General features: G+C 41.1%; 2 protein-coding genes and 1 long non-coding RNA gene across 9 annotated transcripts in view; 1 reads left to right on the top strand and 2 right to left on the bottom strand.

Annotated features, from left to right (window-relative positions):
- LOC117772310 (von Willebrand factor A domain-containing protein 5A-like) overlaps window positions 1-6,211 on the top strand; it is a 29,128-nt gene extending 22,917 nt beyond the window's left edge. For 3 of the 7 annotated variants that reach the window (XM_034603325.1, XM_034603328.1, XM_034603327.1), the window contains exons 13-20: window positions 375-478; window positions 1,613-1,833; window positions 2,053-2,115; window positions 2,565-2,656; window positions 3,240-3,252; window positions 3,580-3,743; window positions 4,551-4,674; window positions 4,812-6,206. In XM_034603325.1, the coding sequence (XP_034459216.1) occupies window positions 375-478; window positions 1,613-1,833; window positions 2,053-2,115; window positions 2,565-2,656; window positions 3,240-3,252; window positions 3,580-3,743; window positions 4,551-4,674; window positions 4,812-4,891 (861 nt within the window). In that variant the 3' untranslated portion in view covers window positions 4,892-6,206. Of the gene's footprint in view, window positions 1-374; window positions 479-1,612; window positions 1,834-2,052; window positions 2,116-2,564; window positions 2,657-3,239; window positions 3,253-3,579; window positions 3,744-4,550; window positions 4,675-4,811 lie in introns of all 7 variants that reach the window. The other 4 variants (XR_004615745.1, XM_034603326.1, XR_004615746.1 and 1 more) reach the window with 4 other exon arrangements.
- Window positions 6,212-6,430: 219 nt separating this feature from the next.
- Window positions 6,431-6,996, bottom strand: LOC117772348. The gene is made up of 2 exons (XR_004615760.1): window positions 6,936-6,996; window positions 6,431-6,830 (listed from the first exon to the last, which is right to left on the bottom strand). It is a non-coding gene; the product is annotated as an uncharacterized LOC117772348 (long non-coding RNA).
- A 3,090-nt stretch (window positions 6,997-10,086) lies between these two features.
- On the bottom strand, window positions 10,087-21,147 carry gucy2f (guanylate cyclase 2F, retinal). The gene is made up of 18 exons (XM_034603321.1): window positions 20,406-21,147; window positions 18,532-18,833; window positions 17,685-18,039; window positions 17,512-17,596; window positions 16,660-16,756; window positions 16,403-16,528; window positions 15,587-15,667; window positions 14,818-14,994; window positions 14,556-14,712; window positions 14,007-14,156; window positions 13,765-13,913; window positions 13,512-13,675; window positions 13,226-13,418; window positions 12,785-12,959; window positions 12,192-12,290; window positions 11,640-11,734; window positions 11,470-11,555; window positions 10,087-10,773 (listed from the first exon to the last, which is right to left on the bottom strand). Exons 1-18 carry the CDS (start codon window positions 21,145-21,147, stop codon window positions 10,692-10,694), a joined length of 3,315 nt encoding a protein of 1,104 aa, XP_034459212.1. The 3' UTR covers window positions 10,087-10,691.
- Window positions 21,148-21,939: the final 792 nt, after the last annotated feature.

Below are 21,939 nucleotides of genomic sequence, written 5' to 3'. Positions count from 1 at the left end.
GTGTAAAGGTCGTCTTTTTCTGCAGGCGTCGACCCCAAACGTCTTAGAGTCCTGACAAAATATCAGTTGCTATGGCCAGAGCCAAATCACTATGGTAATCAAAATAAATAATTTAAGAATTCAGTCAGGAATTTTACCACGATATACACTGAATCTGTTTCCTCCCTATTCCATATATAATCGATAATTACTCACACTTATATCATACTGCTATCTCATGCTTATATATCATATGTAAAATAATTATGCATAGGGATTTTTAAGGATGTTATGTAAGGATGCTTTCATGGTCAGGTGTAGGAAAAAAAAGAATATTAAGTTGCATTTTTATAACGTAATTATGAAGATGGGATTGTTTTGTGATATTTTCTCAGAGTTCAGAGGCAGCAGAGGGCTGTGTGACGGTGAAGTACAGCCTGACAGGTCATCCCTCTAAGAACAAGCTACACTTCTCTCTCAAACCTGCTGAGGACACTGGGTAAAAAAAGCAGCATCACTTTGAATCACATGCTGACGTTACTGTGCAATCACATGTATCCAATGGTGGGGTCAGGGGGGAACTGGCCCCTGAAGTGCCCCTGTCCTGTCAGGAGACTTAACAAACTAGTTACTCACTAACAATACAAACAAATAAATATAGATTTGATTATATGATGAATAATGGTCAAACACTATAGAGCTAACAGAAAACAATGAATGTCCTAAATGTGCAGCTTCGTGAATCAGGAATAGTGCAAGGATGATGGATGTAGAATTTCATCCTCTGTGTAATTGTGTGGCCCCTTAATAGCCCCTGATTTAGAAATATCCTGGATCCGCCACTGCAGGATGTCCATCATTGACCATCTCTCCAAAAGTTTTATAGTTAATGTGACAAATGATATTCACAAAGTAAATGAAAAGAAAGTGACACGATGTGGTAAAATTACTTGAAAACTAAAACTTAGCTCACGTTGTCCACTATCTGTCAAATGTTTTTCAAACAACTTGGTTATTTAAATTAGTTTAATGTCTCAGTAGAGGGATTTTAAAATCTAGGAATACTGGGATCTTGAGTCATCCAGCAGCCAAACAACCCCATGGAGTTCTTTATACAAAGGAAATCAAATAGTGTTCCCAGAGTTTGTCCAAACACTGTTGCAGAAGTTGCACTTGCAGCTCACTTCATCCCAGAGCAGCTCCAAGGTTTAAGTCTGGAAACTGTGCTGGTTTTCCACAATGTGAAGCATCTATCTGGTTCTGCTCTTTTTGATGGAAGATGAAGGGAACCAGTCTGTCTTCCTTAGTTAATTGTCTGTTTCTCACCTCTCTGACTTTCACCTCGGGCAATTTACTACTTGTACTTAAATAAAAAAAAACAATGGTAAAATGAGGTTGTTCTAAACCTGCTCTAAACCAAACAGGGTTGAATAAATGTTTGGATTTATAGAAATATAAAGTAAGCTTCACTCATTCCGCAACTCTCTGTGCGGACCCGTTCAAACCCGAGAGAGAACTAACAATCCAGACTCGAACCCGACAGACATTCTGTTTTTGTGGGTCCGAACCTGACCTAAGTCTAATGTTTTCCCTGGGTATCCACACTTCTCTCTCTCCTCTTTTTTTCCTGCAGATTAACAGTCCACAGGTTAGGTGCTCGAAGTCTGATTCGTTCCCTGGAGATGGACGAAAGAGATGGCGAGGGACAGCATGATGAGGGGGTGAAGGAGAAGGTGATGGAGCTCAGTGTCCAATCAGGAGTGAGCAGTTCCTTCACAGCCTTCATTGCTGTCAACAAAGGCAACTATGAGCCGATTCAAGGACCTCTGATGCGCAGAGCTATACCAGTACCCAGTGAGTGTATTTTTCAAGGAGAAAATAAATGACAGTGCACACAGTGTTCCATGTTTAAGACCCTAAAATGTATGTGTGACAGACGAGTGCGGCTTGTGAAAAAGAACAACTTATACAATATATTATTCAGCACATGTCATGTTACTTGAATTTGCCGCAAACCTTCAGGATTTATATTTGTTGATCTTTATGTAATATCTGCCACTGTTTTTGTCTCAGGGATGTATTCGATGGCACCCATGTCTTGCTGTTTCATGTCTTCACCTGCTAGTATGTCCTTGGGTGAGTAAGAGGTTCAAGGGGTCCGTGAACACACACTGGTGTCATTCTACATCTGCTGAGCACAAATGTACATGTCCATCACTTGATATTTCATGTTCAGGCATTCACCCAGTAGAAAACCACTTAAATGTATTGTATAAGGAAACTGCCATTTGAAACATTATATTTTGTATGCACATTAGTTGGCAACAGCTTATCTGCCTTACTTAAAACATATATTCTTCCCAAAGTTAATAATCGACAAACGTAAACTTCTTTTTTCATTATTAAAGATTTCTCATATTTATCTTCACTTAAGTCTGATATGTTGTATCTTAGTAACTAGACTGATACTTAACTGAAGGCTGGTTAGGTCCTACAGCTCATAGAACTAGTAAGTTAACCACAACTGGGCTCTAACAAACTGTTTCTCTATTAGAACCATTAAATGCTTTTTGCTATTATATCAGTTAATTTCTTCTTAAACAAAGCAGACTTTTGCCTGGCTGACGAAGGTGAAGAGTTTGAAGATTGTGATGACAACTGCCTTGACGAAGGTATCCGCACACACTGACTTAACAACATATTGATTCTATTTATAAAGACTGATGATGTTTTAAAGACTAAGTAGTCATTAGTGGGTGTTTTCAGACTTCTACTGTTTAGCGTAGTTTCTTTTGAAATGGGAAATGCACCAGTAACTACTATATGTCTTTGCAAGTTTAAATGTGCCTGTTGGTGCATGGCATGGTTACAATAAAAAAAAAACATTTTGTGATGTCAGAGAAGATTTCGGTGTGTGTACAACACAGAACATCTTGCACGTGTAGTGTTTTTGCACTGTACATAGTGATCTTTCTAGCTTCCTCAGTCATATTCTCTTTTTATTAATGTAAAAACTGTTGGTAGAAGAGGAACAACATTTATTTTTTGATTGTGCGCTTTTACATGAGATAATGAAAGTAAAGGAAATCTTGAATCTTGAATGTATTTCATGCCGATGTTGTCAGGTTAGAGCAGCGTGAGCCGCGTTCCTCTTCTAAAGAGTTGGGGTCTTACCTACTTTCTCAAAAAGTTCTTTCACCACAGTTTCACTGTTTATCTGTTGAATGTGTCACAAACATAAACATTTGCAACACTTCCTGCGCCCGTTTCAAAGTAAGAGCACTCTAACCCTTTTCTGTTGACGGAATCCATTCATTAGGATTAACATGGTTTTAGTTGTTATTGTAGGATCGGAAGATGCTCGGCTTCATACTGTAGGGTTCTGCTATTTAGTTGAGAACATAGGTTTCCTTTTATTCAAGGAAATACAGTAGTCACAGTAGAACAGACACGCAAGACATAGATAGGTAGACAGACAGACATATAGATAAATTTGCTCACATAGTTAGCCACACAAATACTCACTGTGTGGACCGTATTAGTATCCTAACCAGTAGGTTTTTATTAGAATAACTACCCTCGTTTTTTTCCCACCCTCAGATTTCAATGATGAAGTCACTGAACCAAAACAGCAGCCACCCAGAGACCCTTTGCTGCAGCTGGTCTCCCTGCAGAAGGCGTCTGGCTGCTGGCTGCTTGATCCGGCTCTGGCTGCTGCTGTGGGAAAGACCAGCGAGGAGGTGGAGAACACAAAGCCTCCAGCTGTGAGTCGTAATACAAAGTTATTGTGTTATTTTGAAATGGATTTCATCATGTGGTTTTTAGTGATGCCACTTTTTCAAAAAGCAGATAGGATCAAGCAAAACATAACAATGATGTCAAACATAAGAAAATGTTTGATTCTCTATTGGAAAAATATATATATCTTATGAGTCAAGCTATGACACAGCAGTGGAAATGAGTCAGCAGGAGAAAGAGCTGATTTACAATGTAATAGGAATGTGACAGAGCTGCTCTGTTCCTAATGAGCTGCACATATGAGAGTGAACATGATGATAGGACTGCTCAGCATAACCATGTTCAGAAACTAAGTATGATGCCCTCTTGTGGTCATTTAACCTCCTGCTTGTGAAAGGCATTGACCTTTTTCATTTAGTATATAATATTATTACTGTTGTACAGAAGCTTACTGCATTACTGCAAAAGAAAAAAGCTGCCCTGTTTTTCTGAATAATGAGAATTTCTTACTTCATGGGAAAAAAATCAGCAGTTTTTCTGAATTAACGAGACAACCTACCTCAAAATCCCAAAGGGTGTTTTCTATTGATTTATTTACCATAGAGAGCAATGGAGCAGAAATATCCCACCTGTGTAGTTTGATACAGTTTTATTTTAGGCCAGGGCTTAGATATTGGATACTAGTGTCTTTAAGTAAAATAGACAAGACTTTTTCGCAGGATTTTGAACTTTTCTCTAGTGAATGTAAAATGCTGACATACTGTTGTATTAATAACATTTAATCCAATTTCCCCTGAAAATCTCTTCCTTTGTTTGAATTTTGTGTAAATTAGGTGGACCAGGAAGTGTGGGCCACCATTCTGGCTCTGATCTGGCTTCATGGATTCAAGATGGATGCTAAGGAAGAGTGGGAGCTTCTGGCTATGAAGGCTGTGTCCTGGCTCCGTGCTCAGAACGGTAACAACCAATTAATAATAGTTAGATCAAATAATGAATCAAGTTTAAACAATGTGTGAGGGTTTATAGCCTGTCAGACATTGTGTACCATCTGTTACTGACTTATGTGATGTGTTTTTTGTTGTGTTTATTTCCAGCACCAAGTGTGGCAGAGTGTGTGGTAGCTGCAAACACACTATTGGGTTTCAGTGTGCAGACAAACGTCCTGGGGCTCTGAGGATTTCATTAAACTGCCTTCCTTTTCCTCTTCTTCAGGATTAAAACCAATGACCATAGACATATACTGTATACGTAGAGGCCGCATTGGCCAACTGGCTCGTACACCAGCTTCGCCACCATTTTGGACTGGGAAAGAGTGGCCTGTAAACACACGTTAGGGGGAGCTCCATTTGTCTGTATAAAAAATACTTTTACATTTTAATTTCAACTAATGTCAACAATTGGTTTTCAAGGGTTTGTGATCTACGTGGGTTTTGTCTCCAGTTATTTAGAATCAATAGTTTGACTTGTAGTATAGGCAAGAATCAGTATTTATTTGAATATGGACAAAAATCGTGGGTTAAACGTAAAAGATTTGGTTCCTTTTCTTCTTAAAAATATGGGATGAAAATCAGCATATACCTACCTACGACTTCCACAGATGTCTGTCTGTCTGTCTGTCTGTCTGTGGGATGCATAGGCTTCACACTTGGCATATGCTTTGTCCATTCAGTCTGTGGGCCGAGTTGAACTTGTCCTCATCTATGTCCTCGGATTATAGACAGCAGCAGTGTCAATATCTTTCCCACCAGATCCTTTTGATTATTTATTTTTTTCACCATATTGGACTGACACAGATGTTCACGGGTGTTGTGGGTGCTGATCTCCACTATGGCAACAACATTCATATTCATAGAATCACTTCCTTTTCAGCTATTCTTCTACAAAGTCAACGTTTGATTAATTGCAGCAATACTTTATATCGAGTGAAACAACAGAGCTTTAATTTTGAAAACGTCAGTAATTCACATTATATTAAGTCTAACGTGGACACACTCCTCTCTGTCTAGCAGTGATGATATCCGAACAATTGACATTGTAATTGAGAATTTGTTTGTTTTCCACGTAGATCACAAAACTCATCAATACAAAAAGCAGCTCATTGAAATCAGCTGGAATTTAAACCTTATTGTGTTTTTTTCCAGACAGACTGCACCTGGTATGTGTTAACAGGCCAGTCTTGCCTGGTCCAATATGGCGGACGCATTGACATATTACAGCAACGGGCAGAAGTGCACTTCATGTATAAATGTATGTCTTCATATAATCATTGGTATAAAGGCATATTTACAACTTTTACATTGCACATAATTATTTGCACTATCCACTTCAGTAATATTGTGTGCCTAATTGTATTCACACTATGCTTCGTCTGTTCAGGATTGACCATATAACAAAACAAAGAATTGTTCATCTGTTGCACACCTTTAATGTTAACCTTTTCTTAAATCAGAAACTGTTATACTGTAATATTAAAGTTGAATCTTACGGCCTGAAACTTGATTTTTGATTATTTATGAATCATGCAACATTCCATATACAGTTTCATCATGGTAGACATGATACAGAGGGGATATGTGCATTGAATTTCAAAATCACTCTAAAATCACACTCGTGCTCAAGTCTTCTAGATTTAATCCAGTGAATTTGTTTTATAAGCCAGACCTCAGCCTATATATATATATACAGTGCTGTGAAAAAGTATTTGTCCCCTTCCTGCATATTTGTCACACTTAAATGATTCAGATCATCAAACAAATTTTAATATTAGACAAAGATAACCCGAGTAAATAGAAAATGCAGTTTTTAAATGATTTCATTTATTAAGGGAAAAAAGCTATCCAAACCTACTTGGCCCTATGTGAAAAAGTAATTGCCCCCTAAACCTAATAACTGGTTGTGCCACCCTTGGCGGCAACAACTGCAATCAAGCGTTTGCGATAACTGGCAATGAGTCTTTCACATCGCTGTGGAGGAATTTTGGCCCACTCTTCTTTGCAGAATTGTTTTAATTCAGCCACATTGGATGGTTTTCTAGCATAAACGGCTTGTTTAAGGTCATGCCACAGCATCTCAATCGGATTTAAGTCCGGACTTTGACTAGGCCACTCCAAAACCTTCATTTTGGTTTTTTTTTTTGCCATTCAGAGGTGGACACTGGTGTGTTTCGGATCATTGTCCTGCTGCATAACACAAGTGCGCTTGAGCTTGAGGTCACGAACTGATGGCCGGACATTCTCCTTCAGGATTTTCTGGTAGAGAGCAGAATTCATGGTTCCATCAGTTATGGCAAGTCATCCAGGTCCTGAAGCTGCAAAGCAGCCCCAGACCACCACACTACCACCACCATGTTTGACTGTGGGTATGATGTTGTTTTTATGAAATGCTGTGTTAGTTTTACGCCAGATGTAACGGGACGCACACCTTCCAAAAAGTTCAACTTTTGTTTCGTCAGTCCACAGAATATTTGCCCAAAAGTCTTGGGGATCATCAAGATGTTTTTTGGCAAATGTTAGATGTGCCTTTGTGTTCTTTTTGGTCAGCAGTGGCTTTCACTTTGGGACTCTCCCATGGATGCCATTTTTGCCCAGTCTCTTTCTTATTGTTGAATCATGAACACTGACCTTAATTGAGGCAAGTGAGGCCTGCAGTTCTTTAGATGTTGTTCTGGGGTCTTTTATGACCTCCTGGATGAGTCGTCGATGCGCTCTTGGAGTAATTTTGGTAGGCCGGCCACTCCTGGGAAGGTTCACCACTGTTCCAAGTCTTCTCCATTTCTGGATAATGGCTCTCACCGTGGTTCGCTGAAGTCCCAAAGCCTTAGAAATGGCTTTGTAACCCTTTCCAGACTGATACATGTCAATTACTTTGTTTCTCATCTGTTTTTGAATTTCTTTAGATCGCAGCATGATGTGTTGCTTTTTGAGATCTTTTAGCCTACTTCACTTTGTCAGACAGGTTCTATTTAAGTGATTTCTTGATTCAACAGGTCTGGCAGTAATCAGGCCTGGGTGTGGCTGGTGAAATTGAACTCAGCTTTCCAAAAGATGTGGTTAATCACAGTTCATTCATGATTTATCAAGGGGGGGCAATTACTTTTTCACATAGGGCCAGGTAGGTTTGGATAGCTTTTTTCCCTTAATAAATGAAATCATCATTTAAAAACTGCATTTTGTATTTACTCTGGTTATCTTTGTCTAATATTAAAATTTGTTTGATGATCTGAAACATTCAAGTGTGACAAATATGCAAAAAAATAAGAAACCAGGAAGGGGGCAAATACTTTTTCACAGCACTGTATATATGAAGTTTAAATCTGAATATATTGCATTAAATGTTTCTATATTTTCATATTCCATATATTATGACTATGTCATTCAATATACTCAAACTTCATATTTTATATATATTTAAGAATAATATCCTTAACAGCATGGCATACATTTAAACTCATGATAATGTGCAAATGTGTGAAGAAAATACATATGAAACAAAGTGAACCAAATAAAAGTAACACATAAAAACAGGTGACTGTTAAAATGTATTTGTGCAGATGTAGCAGATGATCCTATTATATATAACGGTGGGATATTTACATAATCTATATGATCTACTCCGGATCTTAAGTCTCCAAGTCTCTGCTCCGTGTTACTGGTATCCTTGTCTTAGTGCTGGTGGAAAGGCAGAGGATTGCATCCTGTGACACTGCAGGTGAACAGTGACTTAACAGTAGCCAACATTGCAGTTTAAATATGTGTAATGAGGTTGTGTGGTTTCCTAAGCATTAGCAAGTGGTTGAGTTTGTTGTCTATATTTCGTGTGGTTGAGATTTTTCTACTGGTGTTTGATGATAACATCTGGGAATGTTTGAGTCCTGCTTTCTACCAGAGTTACCTGAAGGACACACAATACAATGCACTGAAACATTGAATGTTGCACTGTAGCATGCTGGATTCAAAAGAGACATTTTCTGAACAATTATAAGTCTACAGTAATATATTAAGATATCAATAGGACAACTTCCTATTTGGGGTTTAGGTAAAAGCTTTCTCTGATACACTTCTACCAAGTAAAACCTTTTTATATCATTCATTTAGGTTCATATTAACTTTTTACTTTTAGTTTTACAATCAGCAATGAACATCTACAATTTGTCACTTTACAATTTTCATTCAAAAGTACTCAATAACCAGAATGGCACTAAGTACAGCACTTCCCTCCGCAGAGGCCCAACAGTTCCCTTAGATTCAATCAAGCCTCCCCAAAAATCAGTCTGGATCCACCCCTTTGTCCGGATCCACGCCAAAACTTAATTGTTTCTTTCAAGCCTCATGTCCCATCCTTGCACCAAGTTTCTTGAACATCTGTTTAGTAGTTTTTGTGCAATCCTGCTCACAAACAAACAAATAAACAAATGGACAGTGACGAAAACATAACCTCCCAGCAGTTGTGATGACTTTATTTTTGATATTCTTTATCAAATGTGTAAATTGGAACACTAGCGCTCTTCAGCTTGTGAACCTCCCACAAAACATCCTGGATATGAATGCTGCCACCTTGGCCGATCATGTCATTGGGAAATGGAGCCACAATATCAAGGTCCTGACGCAACATGTGTTTGACAATTCACGAGTCAGACTCAGCTGACAATCATGACGTTTCACCTTCGTTTTTATAGCAAATCACTAAATGAAACCAAATTTATTGGAAAAAATTAGAACTTCACTTTGACAATAACTACCTTAAATGACAGAATCCTGAAATGACAGAAATTAATTTTTCACATTTATTCACTAACATAGAGGAGCCACCATGCTTCTGGGAAGGAAACTATAGCTGGACTTCTGGAAATCTGTGTAGAAGTGTAGAATGTGTAACAGAAGCAACTGTTAACACTCCCAGCTAAGATTAACCTCGTACTCACAGTTTGCTTTCAGAAGTAAACATTCATGGATTTATGTATGAACATTACTTCAACCAGTAGAATTTGAAGTTGTTCAAATGCAAAAAATGTTGATGGCCATTATATATAACTCTTTGTCATATAATATTTACTTTTGTATTGTAGGCCTTTTATTGATAGCAGGAGTTTTGTATCTTTCAGAGACGTAGCACAAACAACCAGAATGATAGGTGCTGAAATCAGGTGTTAAAGCAGCATGTCTCAGTGGAATAAATCCATCATCGAGCACAGTGATGGGATTTACTGAAAGACCATCAAATATCATTGACTATCACAGAAAAGGTATCGAATCCTCATTATCACTGCTACCACTGCATTGTCCCTACTTTTTGACCACTGTGTTATCTCATTCACGTTGATCAAAAAAGGGCTGATAGCTTAAAAAAGCATGTGTGGCCTGGACTGGCTCTTCCTCCTCATACTGCTCTAGTAGATTAGAAGTAAAAGTGACATATTTCTGTCTTGATTATTACACACAATAGCAGCCTTCTCCTGCAACCTTTGGAGTGCTAGTAAAATAGATTATTCACTCATATCTAAGTAACAGCATCGGCTCCACAACTCTATGATGAGCTTTCATGACAAACTAAAAACAGACATCCTCCCCAGAAAGAGGAAAAAAAGATTTCATTTTGAAATAGGCGTTTGGGGTGATCAATCCTCCAATGGGTGAAGCTCTGGTTGCCCTGAAATAGGTGACCACTCAGTGGCCAGTGTGTGTAGAAAGGAGTGAATGAGTGCACCCTTCATTAAGGAGTGGATGCACCTTCCATGTGCTTCTCGGCAGCAGATACGTCGGCGGGTAATGCGGCAGCTCTCATTACATTAGCGCCTTGGTGTTCTGCTGCGCTGGCCGCAGGCAGATTAGCCAGTCGACGGACAATCCTCTTAAACAAGTCTGCATTAAGCCAGAGTGAGAGGCTGGGTGGTGGCCTCTGTCCCCTGCCCGCCCTGCCCAGCTCTCTGGATGTGTCCTCCTCTCCTCTTCTCTCCGGGTTTTGCTTCTTTCTCTCACTCAGATCTTTTTGTCCACCTGCCTGTTGGCCTTGCGAAAAAGTGTCTTGATCTCCTCTGTCACCATCTCCTGCCAGTTGTCCCTAGTAGAGACACAGAGACGAGTTAGGACCAAGATTGTATTTGAGCCGTTTATTTTGAAACAAGAGCTCTGAGATGTGAACACCCAAAAATACAATGAAAGCGTACAACAAGAACAGACAAAAAATAAATAACAACACATCAATGCTGCCACAAACACAGTGTGAAAAGTAAATTTTGAAAATATACCAGGCACAACCAAGGTAAATGACGTAAACAAAGAGGGCTTTCCCCAATCTGCTTAAGACGATGTGGAAGGGGATAAGATCAGGAGATTAATAAGACTAGTAAATCACAAAGCAATCACTAAGGATGAGAACTCAATGACAGGGAGCCCTGTCTGCGCATACTCAAAGGATGAGTTTGGTCACATCAAACTGACAAACACAACAATATTTCTGCAACACAACACCAGCTGGCATGCAGGTCTCTACCTCTGGTGTTTGGACTAAGAAGGTCAAGCCTTTTTCTCGGCTTTCTTTCTCCTGTACGCAGCTATATCCTCAGGGTTCAGGCCATGATTGTCTTCCCTGAAGTAACATGCGGATAGTTGCAGGTTGCATGAGTCACAGGTTAATGGCATTTATGCAATTTTAGATCAGATGGGAGATGAGCCTTAAGTGTGCTCCTCATGCAGTGTTTTCAATATCACAGGTATACAAAGAATACAAAGATTAACAGTGAGTTGAAGCTCTTACCCTGGTTTGATCTCTGGTGGGTTTGGCAAAGGCTTTGTAAAGTTTGTTTTCCCCACAAGCCAGTATGTCTCTTCAATACCTTTACCCTGCAAGAACAAAAATCAAAACAAGCAGTCAGTAGACAATGAAAAAGTCTAAGTCCTGAATTAAACACTGACTTTCAATGTTACCTTCAACTCTGTCTTGCCTCTGACTTCTATTTTATAACCTTCATTAAGAGAGTGGAGGATCTTCACCGTGCTTATGTTCACATGGATTCTATAAGCTGAGGAGAGGGGAGAGGAGACAAGACAAGAGTAGAAGCGAAGAGAAGAGAAGAAAGAGAAGCGAAGAGGAGAGTAGTAGAACGAAGAGACAAAAATCGAATAGAAGAGAAGCAAAGAGAAGAGAAGAGACAAGACAAGACAAGAAGAGAAGCGAAGAAAAGAGAAGAGATGAGAAGTGAATAGAAGAAAAGCGAAGAGAAGAGACAAGAAGCGGAGAGGAGAGGAGAGGAGAGGAGAGAGCGAAGAGAAACGAAGCGAAGAGGAGAAAAGCAAAGAGAAGAGACAAGACAAGAAGAGAAGCGAAGAAAGGAGAAGAGATGAGAAGTGAATAGAAGAAAAGCAAAGAGAAGAGAAGAGACAAGAAGCAAATAGAAGAGAAGAGCAGAGGAGAGGAGTGTGACCTTGGACCAAAACAACACAACAAAACACGGTGGTAGAGGTTTTCTGGATACTCACGCAGCCCAGTGGATTCCATACGAGAGGCAGTGTTGACGGTGTCCCCAAAAAGGCAGTACCGAGGCATGGTCAGACCTACCACTCCAGCAACACAGGACCCTGCAAACACAAAGAACAAACAATAAGCCAAACACATGTATATGTAGAAGAATGTGATTTTTTTCTTGCTCTATTGCTGCTTTGTATTGCTGTGTGCAGTGCTATTTGGTGCTTGTTTGCCTGCGCTATCATCCATAAAGTTTTTACCATCCGTGCAGACTCATAGTTTCAGCTGCAGTTATGTGCGCACCCACAAGTACGATGCAATGCAGTTCTCTCGCTCTAACGCAAGAACTTTCTCTCTTTAGTCAGTGTACCCTAACAGAATCTGTTACATATGAGAACGATATTCGTGCGCACGCTCGTGCACCCCTGGAACCGCCATAGATTGAATGATATCTGTGGGAAACGCTCCAGAGAAAGGGAATCAAAATTCCCTTTCTCGTTTCGTGGTAATCCATCTGGTAGTTTTTGCGTATTCCACCTAATTAACACACAAACAAAACAAAAACATAACTTATTTGGTGGCAATAAAAGAAAATAAAAGAGCTCACCTGAGTGGATTCCTATTCGTATCCTGACGGGCACGTCTGGCATGTGCCGCATACGGAAGGTTCCCACTGAGCTGAGGATGTTCAGAGACATGTGTGCGATCTCAGCAGCGTGCTTGTTGCCGTTTCTCTTTGGCAGACCTGATGCTACCATGTAAGCATCACCAATGGTCTCCACCTGGGCAACGTCAACATATTTACTGAGTTATGGAGTCAGCGGTACATGGCTACTGTACGTGTACTATAGACAGATGCTGCTGGATAACACGTTGCTCATGTGCTGTTTACTGACTAATTCTCCTGTTGATCATTCCACAGCAGCAGCATGACACAACATTTCAATGAATATTTTTAAGATGCTGGAGGGATGTATTTATACGCCATAAACTCGACACACTGATTGAAAAGAAGGGTTTACTATAAAAACCAAGCATTCTTTCTGACCTTGTAGACATCGTGGCTACTGAGCACAGCGTCGAACAGAGTGTAGAGGTCATTGAGGAGGTCGACCACCTCGATGGGATCACTAAGCGACGAGATGGTGGTGAAACCTACAATGTCGCTGAAGTAGATTGTCACCTGGTCGAAGTACTCTGGTTCCACTGTGGCGCCGGTCTTCAGAGCCTCGGCAACAGAGCTGAGGCAGGAAAGTTGTGAGAATCAGATAGTCAGCTCATTTATTCCCTAACTTCGCAGTATGGATTTTATTATCATATGCGGGTTTACTCACGGCGGGAGCATCTCAGACAGCAGTTTTTCTGTCCGCTGCTTTTCCACCTCCAGCTCTTCTGTTCTCTCTCTAATGAGGTCCTCAAGGTTGGAGCTGTACTGCTCCAGCATCCTCAGCATGGAGTCGATAATGTTGGTCTTTTTGCCTTTGTTGATAATCTTGAACTAGTTGAGAAACAACAAATAAAGAATAATTTATATTTTGCTGAGCTTAGAACATTTTGGAGCAATAAGGCGTGTCTCCAAATAGTTACCCTGTCAAAGATCTCTTCAAAGTTTGGTCTGCGTTCGGGCATCTCGCTCCAGCACTGCTTCATCAGCTGGATACACTCCAGTGGAGCCTGGTCCGGTGCCACGGTGGGGCGGCACATTGGAGGAGGCTTTTTCACCTTGCGGATGATCTCTGGTGAGGAGATATTTTGCTTGAATCTCACTTGTATCTTTTCTAATTTGTGTTCTATTTATTTGCGTCTCCACCTTTCCGATGGATACATACCCTCAGGTGGTAGACCCAGCATGCAGTATGGCAGCCCTCTGACCACCACCTCTTGGAGGATAATAGAAAAGCTGTATACATCTCCCTTAGAGGTCCCTTTACGTGAGCTTGCCAGGTCCCTCAGGAACTCTGGAGCTGTCCAAAATAGATCTGAGTGGAAAAAAGAAGATCAGCCAATGGTACTAAATTTTACTTATGACTTTGTATGTGTGCAACACTGGACTCTACCAGTAAAAAATGATCTACTATTATGGAATCATTATCTATACTGCTTATCCCCTTGAGGGTCGCGGGGAGAGCTGGAGCCAATCCCAGCTGACATTGAGTGAGAGGCGGGGTACACCCTGGACAGATCGCCATGGCAGGGCCAACATTCAGAGACAAACAACCATTCACACCTATGGTCGATTCAATTCTCCAATTAACCTAACCCGGATGTGCATGTCTTTGGACTGAGGGAAGAAGCTGGAGTACCCGGAGAAAACCCACGGAAAGGTGAGGAGAACCCCACATACAAATATCATTATGCAGAGAAGCCCCTGCTTGTACCTTCAGGTGGAAGTTCCTCTAGAGGAGCTTTCTGAGATTCAAGCATCTCATTGAAGCCGTGGTCAGTGATCTTGAGGACAAAACGCCCGTCCACCACGCAGTTACGAGATTTTAGTCTGCCGTGGGGGAATTCTCTGTGGTGAAGGTATTTCATACCCTGGAATCAACAAAAACACATTCAGGTAAAAATTCACCCTTGCAAAACAAAATGATGAGGAGGGTTGTCACAAAAACATCCAAGTGATGGTATGTTCGTGTTTACCTTGATGAGGTCGAGCAAGAGCGAGGACTTGAACATCCAGTCTAGTTTTACGTCCTCGTTCTTCAGCAGGTCCTGCAGACTTCCCCGCGAGCAGTGCTCCGTCACCACCGCGAACATGGAGCAGTGGGAAAAGAAGCCCAGGAACGGGTTGACGTTCTCATTTCTCAGGTCCTTCATCTGGGAGAGTGTAGGTGGATGATGCAAGGACGGAAGAATGGAAGGTATGTTGTTTAGATAACTATAATAACATATTATACAATATTTATTACCTCCGAATAGGAAGTTGTGTTTTATTGAGAATTTGTTTGTTTGCTGGATTACGCAAAACAACAGGATAGATTACCATGAAACTTGGTGGCAGGATGCGGTATGGGTCAGGGAAGCAGCCATTACATTTTTATGCGGTTATCTATTAGAGGGCAGATCCAGAAACTTTTTTTCTGGTTCTTTATAGATAAGGCATTTTTCAACATTTCCATTGACTTTTTAGAGAATAATTCAGGGATTTTGATTTTAAAAAAGTATGGGCAATGTGGTGCAAATCCAAATAAAAGAAATGGTAAAAGAAAAAACAATTTGGTTTCATAAGGGGACTGTTGGGAATTCGTGGAGGTATACACTCTCCTGAGTGCCATTCTTGTTATTGCTGGAACTCCCCGCACAGCTTTTAGCATTGGCAGTGTCATATCTGCTTTTCCAAACCACTTCATTTGAGTGAAAAATCTAATTCTATATTTTTTCCCACACGGGTGAGGACTTGTTGCTCTACCTTTGTGAAAATCTTTGTTGTGCTCTGCTTCACCTCTTTGAACTGCCCCCCCTGAAATTTCTTCAGCCAAACCCAGTCGCCCTGGAAGAGATCATGATGTCACAGTGAGATCAAACTTTGTTTTGAACATTTTCTTCCACATACAGCAACTAGAAAAAGAAAAACAGAAGGTTTTATAAAAGTATAAAACTGATAGAAATCCAAACCTTAACCACACCATTTCACTGTTGCTCGTGTTGTAGAAATTCCTGATTACAAATGACTTCAGTGTTACAAAGTACTTGAGCTTAGTTGTGTGTACAAAGAAGGGGATTTGATTAGAAACATATAAAACGTAAGCAAACGTTTACTACACAACAATGCTTTCTGCTCTCGCGACTGTCTGACAACTCACCCCTGGCATTTTGGCTTGTTGTCTCTTGTCTGTTTGTTAAAGACTTTTACTTAATTCTACATTTTTTACTCCTGTTAAAATACAGTATTTTGTATTTTTCTGAAATTCTAATTTGGGTAATGTATTGTGTCTTTGTATATATTGTATTGTATTATTTTGTTTGCCATACATAAGTGAAAGATACATTTCCATTAATGTCTGCATTATTGAACGATCAATTTTTGAATCTTTGAATCTTTAACCAGAACAATTGACTAAACTCCACCCTGAACAAAAAGATTTAACTTAACTTTATAAAAGTACCATTCAGAGTTAATGTTCCTGACGTATGCTCGAGAACAACCTCCTCTCCCTGACTGACCTGCTGACTGATTCTTTCAAATTGTGTGTACATGCTCTACAGGATGAAGCGTAAAACCCACCTCATACACGGCTACATTGGTGGAGTCATGAGTTGCAGTCTGCATGCTGTTCACAGAGTGTGAGCAGTCTGCAGATTTCTCCTCCAGAGCGCTCTTTGACTCGCTCAGATCCTCTAAAGTGATTTTCTGTTGGGGAAGATTTGATAGTAAATGAGTTGAATCCTGAAATATTCAGTGCGCATAAAAAAAAAAATCACGGTCAACAGAAGAGTGCTAAAGCTTTACGCTGATGACTGGGACACGGTGATGCAGATTACCTTTTTGCTAAGCTGGGGGTTGATAAAAGTGAGATCCTCTAAGGTAAGCAAGATCCGATTGGGACCTTTGACCAGCTGGATTTGTTGGAGTCGCCGCCTGCCAGAGAGATTTAGAAACGTTAAGGAATTCACTCGTAGGGATTTTTTAAACTGTTTTAGAGATCGTCTGGTGAGCAAAAACAGATTATGAACAAGAAATGTTCATCACTTTTAGTCTGATGTGAGGATATGGTAGTTGGGCCTACAGAAGAAAAAGATAGACCTGCATAATAACTGTTGGGATTTTTATGTTTTACTCATGTGTGAAACTTGGCAGAAAAATGAGACATGGGCCAAGAGAGAACGCACCCCGAACAAAGCTATTATTTTAACTTTCTTTAACATTGTGAGTTAGCCCCCTGCTAAGTGCCTTTCTAGTTGATTAAATAATTTACTTGATCTGAACAGTAATGTTGGAAGTAGATACAGATGGCATGCATCCTCAGCTGGCATTATTTTTAGGTCCTTGATTTGTTTTTTATTTATTCTTGTTTTCTAATTCTATAGAGCAGGCTTGAATGGAGCTCAAATCTCTTATTATCATCAACATTAATAATTAGTAATTCTCTATTGGTAGCACCAACTACTATGACATGTCAGCCAGAATCAAACTGTCAAAACTCAAACATGTGGTTGAAATTTGATACATGATACATTTGTTACATCACACCATCCGGTGTGTTAATACATCTTTTCAGGTACAAAAATCCCCAAACTTAAAACAGTAGAAGAGATTGGGACAAAAAATGGGAAACAAAGTCTAAATTTGTGTAATTGACATAACATTAAACTGTTTGTATTTTCAGTCTGTACCTGATATAAAGACTTATGGCGAGTCCTCCTACAGCCAGAGTCAAGATAACAGCCAACACCACTATGATGTAGGTGACCTCCACACCTGAGGATGGTATCACAGGTTAACTTGAAGGTGAGGGAAATGAGAGTTGAGGAATAAGACTTCAACACACAAACGTGAAATATCGTACCTCCTGTGCAAACAGCGTTCTTTTCAAACCAGCACTTGGAATCAGACGACGGAGGGGATCCTCCTGGAAAGTTAATGGACCTCCCTGCAAAACGAAGCACTCTGCTCGTCAGATCCACCACATACGTCTGATACAGCTGACTCCCGCTGTTGTCAGTGTCCAGGACGACATAGTTGGTCTTGACTTCCCCGGTATTGTCCAACTTGACCCTCTGGTTGAAACCACTGAAGGTTGTGTTCCTGGTGAAGTAGGCCAGGTTTGAGGCTGACAGCTGCATACCTGCTCTCCGGGCGCTGTGGATGGACTTGGCCAGGATGTAGATGCTGTTATAGATGGTCCCAAATAGTGGGTTTACCTGTGAGGATGATGAAGGCTTGTTGGTTGAGAAACGTGAGAAGACGTGATGTGTTATATTGCTACAACTATCTGAAAGATGTTCTCTCTCGAAGAGTATAGCAACAAATAAATGGTTGTTTCAAAGTGGAGTTGATACATAAAGTTAGGAATTGACAATGGAGTCAGAAATCCAAAATATAGAATTATTTTAGTATGATAAGTGTTCAGATCAAAATATCTAGGAAAGGAAAAAATAATGAGAAAATTTTAAAAAGATGTTTGAATGTTAGAAGAAACTATTTCAGTTTGTCCTTGCAGCGGAGGAAAATAAACAAGAGTATGGTATTTTGTACTAATAAAACTTGATTTCATTTGATTCCCCAAATTCAACTGCAACTTTGATACATGCTTTTGCACGTATTGCTCCATATGCATATGAACATGTGAAGTTTTAATTAAAAAGTAGGACCCATGCTTTAATTCCATGTTGTGTCATCCTAACAACTCCTACCTGCTCTGGCTGCACGGCCACTGTCACTTCCTCACTCCTCTTGGCCGCAGCGAACGCCTCGTTGAAGGACAGAGGCTCTGAGGCCATGGTGACTGTGAGCACGGCGTCGTAGGCCTCCCTCAGGCTGCTGTTGTTTTGCAGAGGCACGTAGGAAACGTTGGTGTAGGGCACACTGTAGAGGAGAGTGTCGAAGGGCACAAACACGTACCTCCCAGAAGTCATGCCCATTTTCTGTGCTTTGAGGAGAAAAGTAGCCTGCTGCTCACCTCCAACCAGGACTGAGTGCATGCACATGATTATGACTGAAACAGAAAAACATTTGTTTTGTGGACTTATGTAGAGTGATAACACAACACAATTTATCAGTAGATGACTATAGTGTAAACAACTACATCTCCCTCAGTAGAGCATATCTCCACTAAGGCCCAACAGTCACTGTATGAAACCACAATTAAATTCACTAAATCCCTTTTTTTATTTGGACATACTCATAAATATTAGTCTGCTAAACATGCCAGATTTTTTTCATAAAGATCCATGAATTGTTCTCACAATGTTAAAGAAAGTGAAAGAAAATCCTTGATCTGCTCCCTGATCTTTATCTGCACCAACATGTGATAGTTTCTTCTCTGGGTCATGCCCCACCATTCTACAAAATTTCATGGAAATCGATTGCGTAATCCTGCTAACACACTAACAAACACAAACAAACACAAACAAAAACATACCCTCCTTGGCAGAGGTACATTAAACTCCAAACATTTACAACAAACCTACTTGATGAATAAGAAGAGAAAATGTATTTAGTTACAGTCCTCTGAGCCTCAGGCAGACGTTTTTAACACATTACCGTCTATCATTTAATCTAGAAGACTTATTTTTTCTTTTATAAATTCAGTTCAATTTGATGCAAACTGACCAAATGTGTAAAGCTAAACCACTGATTTGGAAAAATGATAAATTCAGCAGCCTTGTGGGATTAAGGCCTCTGATAATTCCCTGACAAATTAAATTGTTGTCCCTGTTCACATTAGCCACAAGGTGGAAGTTGCAGTGTCAAAATGGCCTTCTGTTCAGACAGCTGAGTAATAAGCCTGCTGAGGAGGGTGAAGGGGGGTGGGGGTGGGGACAAATCAGGACAGCTGATGCGAGGTGATATCCGGAAAGTTGGTTCACCTGTGATGTAATACCTGCTCCCATGCATTCAAGGCACATATAATCCCATATTTCAGTTCAAAATACATTTACATCTTATTATATGTGCTTTTAGTGCAAAGTCTGAACAAGGAGAAGCAGCCTTTAAGCAGCACAGCACTGGAGCCAACTGCCTGGTCGTCTTATGGAACGGCCCAACCACTGCAGAAAACCTTTTTATTCAGAAGCGCTTTTGACTAAACTGCCTACCTACTAAAAGATAACACCAGACCACACATGTGAACTGTAGTAAATTCAATTCAGTTCCAGAATCTATGAAAAACGTTGATGATAAAATCTCCACTGCAGATAAACCAGCTAGGATGAATACAAAGATTCCTGAGTTCACTCTGCACCATAGACTGTTTATAAAGAGCTCTGCACACAAACAATAAAAAGTGACCCTCCTTTCTTTCTTTGAATCTCTTTGCCTCGTTTATTCTGCTCTTTTTAATCTCTTTTATTTTGCTTGAAATTTGTTGTAAACTGTGCTTTTAGTTTTTTAATTGATTTATTTTCATTTTTTCTCAGCACATTGAATATACCTTTGTGTATGAAATGTGCTCTCTATATAAAACCTATCTCTTTATCTCTCCTGGTATATTCTTACCTTTTATCACTGTATTTTCTGTACTTTATTCACTTGCCCCCAGCTCCCATGTTCTCCTCCCCAGACTCACCTCTGACCTCTCCTGCATCCTGGATCTTCCAGAGCGTGCTCTCCACCTCCGTCTCATTCAGACCCATAGATGTGACCAGGCCGATGGGAAGACCCTTGTTCCTCAGAGCGGCGGCCACTCTGCTGGCAGTGTCCACCCAGATATCCTCGTTGGACGACACCACCACAGCACTGGCCCACCTGAAGTGCTTCAGCACGATGAACAACACGTCAATTGGAAACGGCACCGTCCTGGCAAACGTCGGGTATCCTGTGGCGCGTTCCAGCTCGTAGCTGAGGCATCCGTAGGAGAAGATGGCCTTATCCCAGTTCTTGGCCAGCAGGGAGGCCGCCACGCAGTATCCCGGGTTGGTGGGGCCGAGAAACGCGTCCGCCATCTGCTCGTAGTAAATAAAGGCGGTGAGAGCCTTTGATGTTTCGCACGGCTCCTGGAGGATGATGAAGTCAAGTTTCAGGCCCAGGTCCAGGTTCAGGTCTCCGTTTATTCTGTTCACAGCGAGCCGGGCGGCGGCGGCGGGCAGCGCCCTGTAGTACACAGGGTCGCAGTTCCAGGGCCCCAAGACTCCCACTTTGAATATCAAACACCGGACACAGCAAGGGAACGTCAACACTCCGATGAGCACCCATAGCAGGAAGTTATAGAAGGGCAGTGAGGTCAGAGTGGGCCTACTTTTAATGTTAGGCACACATGGATGGTTTGACTCCCATAGTGCCCCTCTGAAGTGTGGAGGAATATGTTGCATTGTCCTTCCAGGGTGTCCGAGGGAGTGGATCTTTGTGTTCACTTCGCTATTATAACTCACACCAGTGACACCTGCAGAATATGGAAAATACAAACTGTATATGTTTGCGCGCTAAGACACTGCCGCGTGACAACAGCGAATTAACTCACCATTTCTTTGAATCCATCGGGGGCAGTGTCAAGGTCCGATGAGAGGGTCTCACAGGTGTCCTCTCGGGTGTCCCCTCACCTGGCCATCGCCCACGCCTCGCCTGTTCAAGCCCGAGGACGCACGGGGTGGCTCAGGCGCAGCAGCAGCAGCGGAGTCATGGTGTTTGGATTACAGGGGCTGGAAGTGACGGGCAGGGCTGCGGGCGCTGCGTCTTCAGCACCCTGGAGAGCTACTTACGCCCCGCAGTCAGCGCCTCTGAAGGCTGCCGTGTGTCCACAAGCTGCTCACCTGCCGCCACCGAATCTGGGCGAGGGAGAACCGCCCCTGGCTCGGCAGCTTTCCCTCAGGTCATGTGTTGAAAATGAAAAACATCCAAATATCCCAAATGGTGGTTTTCCTTTAATGGGCGTTTCTGCGTAATAATAAAACAAGTAAAAGTGTGTTTTATAGCTATAGGGTTAGGCCCAGTGTCAGCTACAGGCCCATTCAATCAAATCCTTCCAAAGTGACCTGGGGCCAAAACGTAGGTGTTACTCACTAATCCATTTTCAGCGAGGCACAGTGTAATAGGATTGGCTGCAGGCCTTATACTCTAAAAGCCTTGTTATCATGCATGCTGCATGGAGAGGCCTTTTCCCATCA

This window comes from Hippoglossus hippoglossus, chromosome 13, assembly GCF_009819705.1.
Source record: "Hippoglossus hippoglossus isolate fHipHip1 chromosome 13, fHipHip1.pri, whole genome shotgun sequence".
NCBI lineage: Eukaryota > Metazoa > Chordata > Actinopteri > Pleuronectiformes > Pleuronectidae > Hippoglossus > Hippoglossus hippoglossus.
Note: the sequence above shows the minus strand (reverse complement) of the source record. Positions and strands in the feature narration are given on the sequence as shown.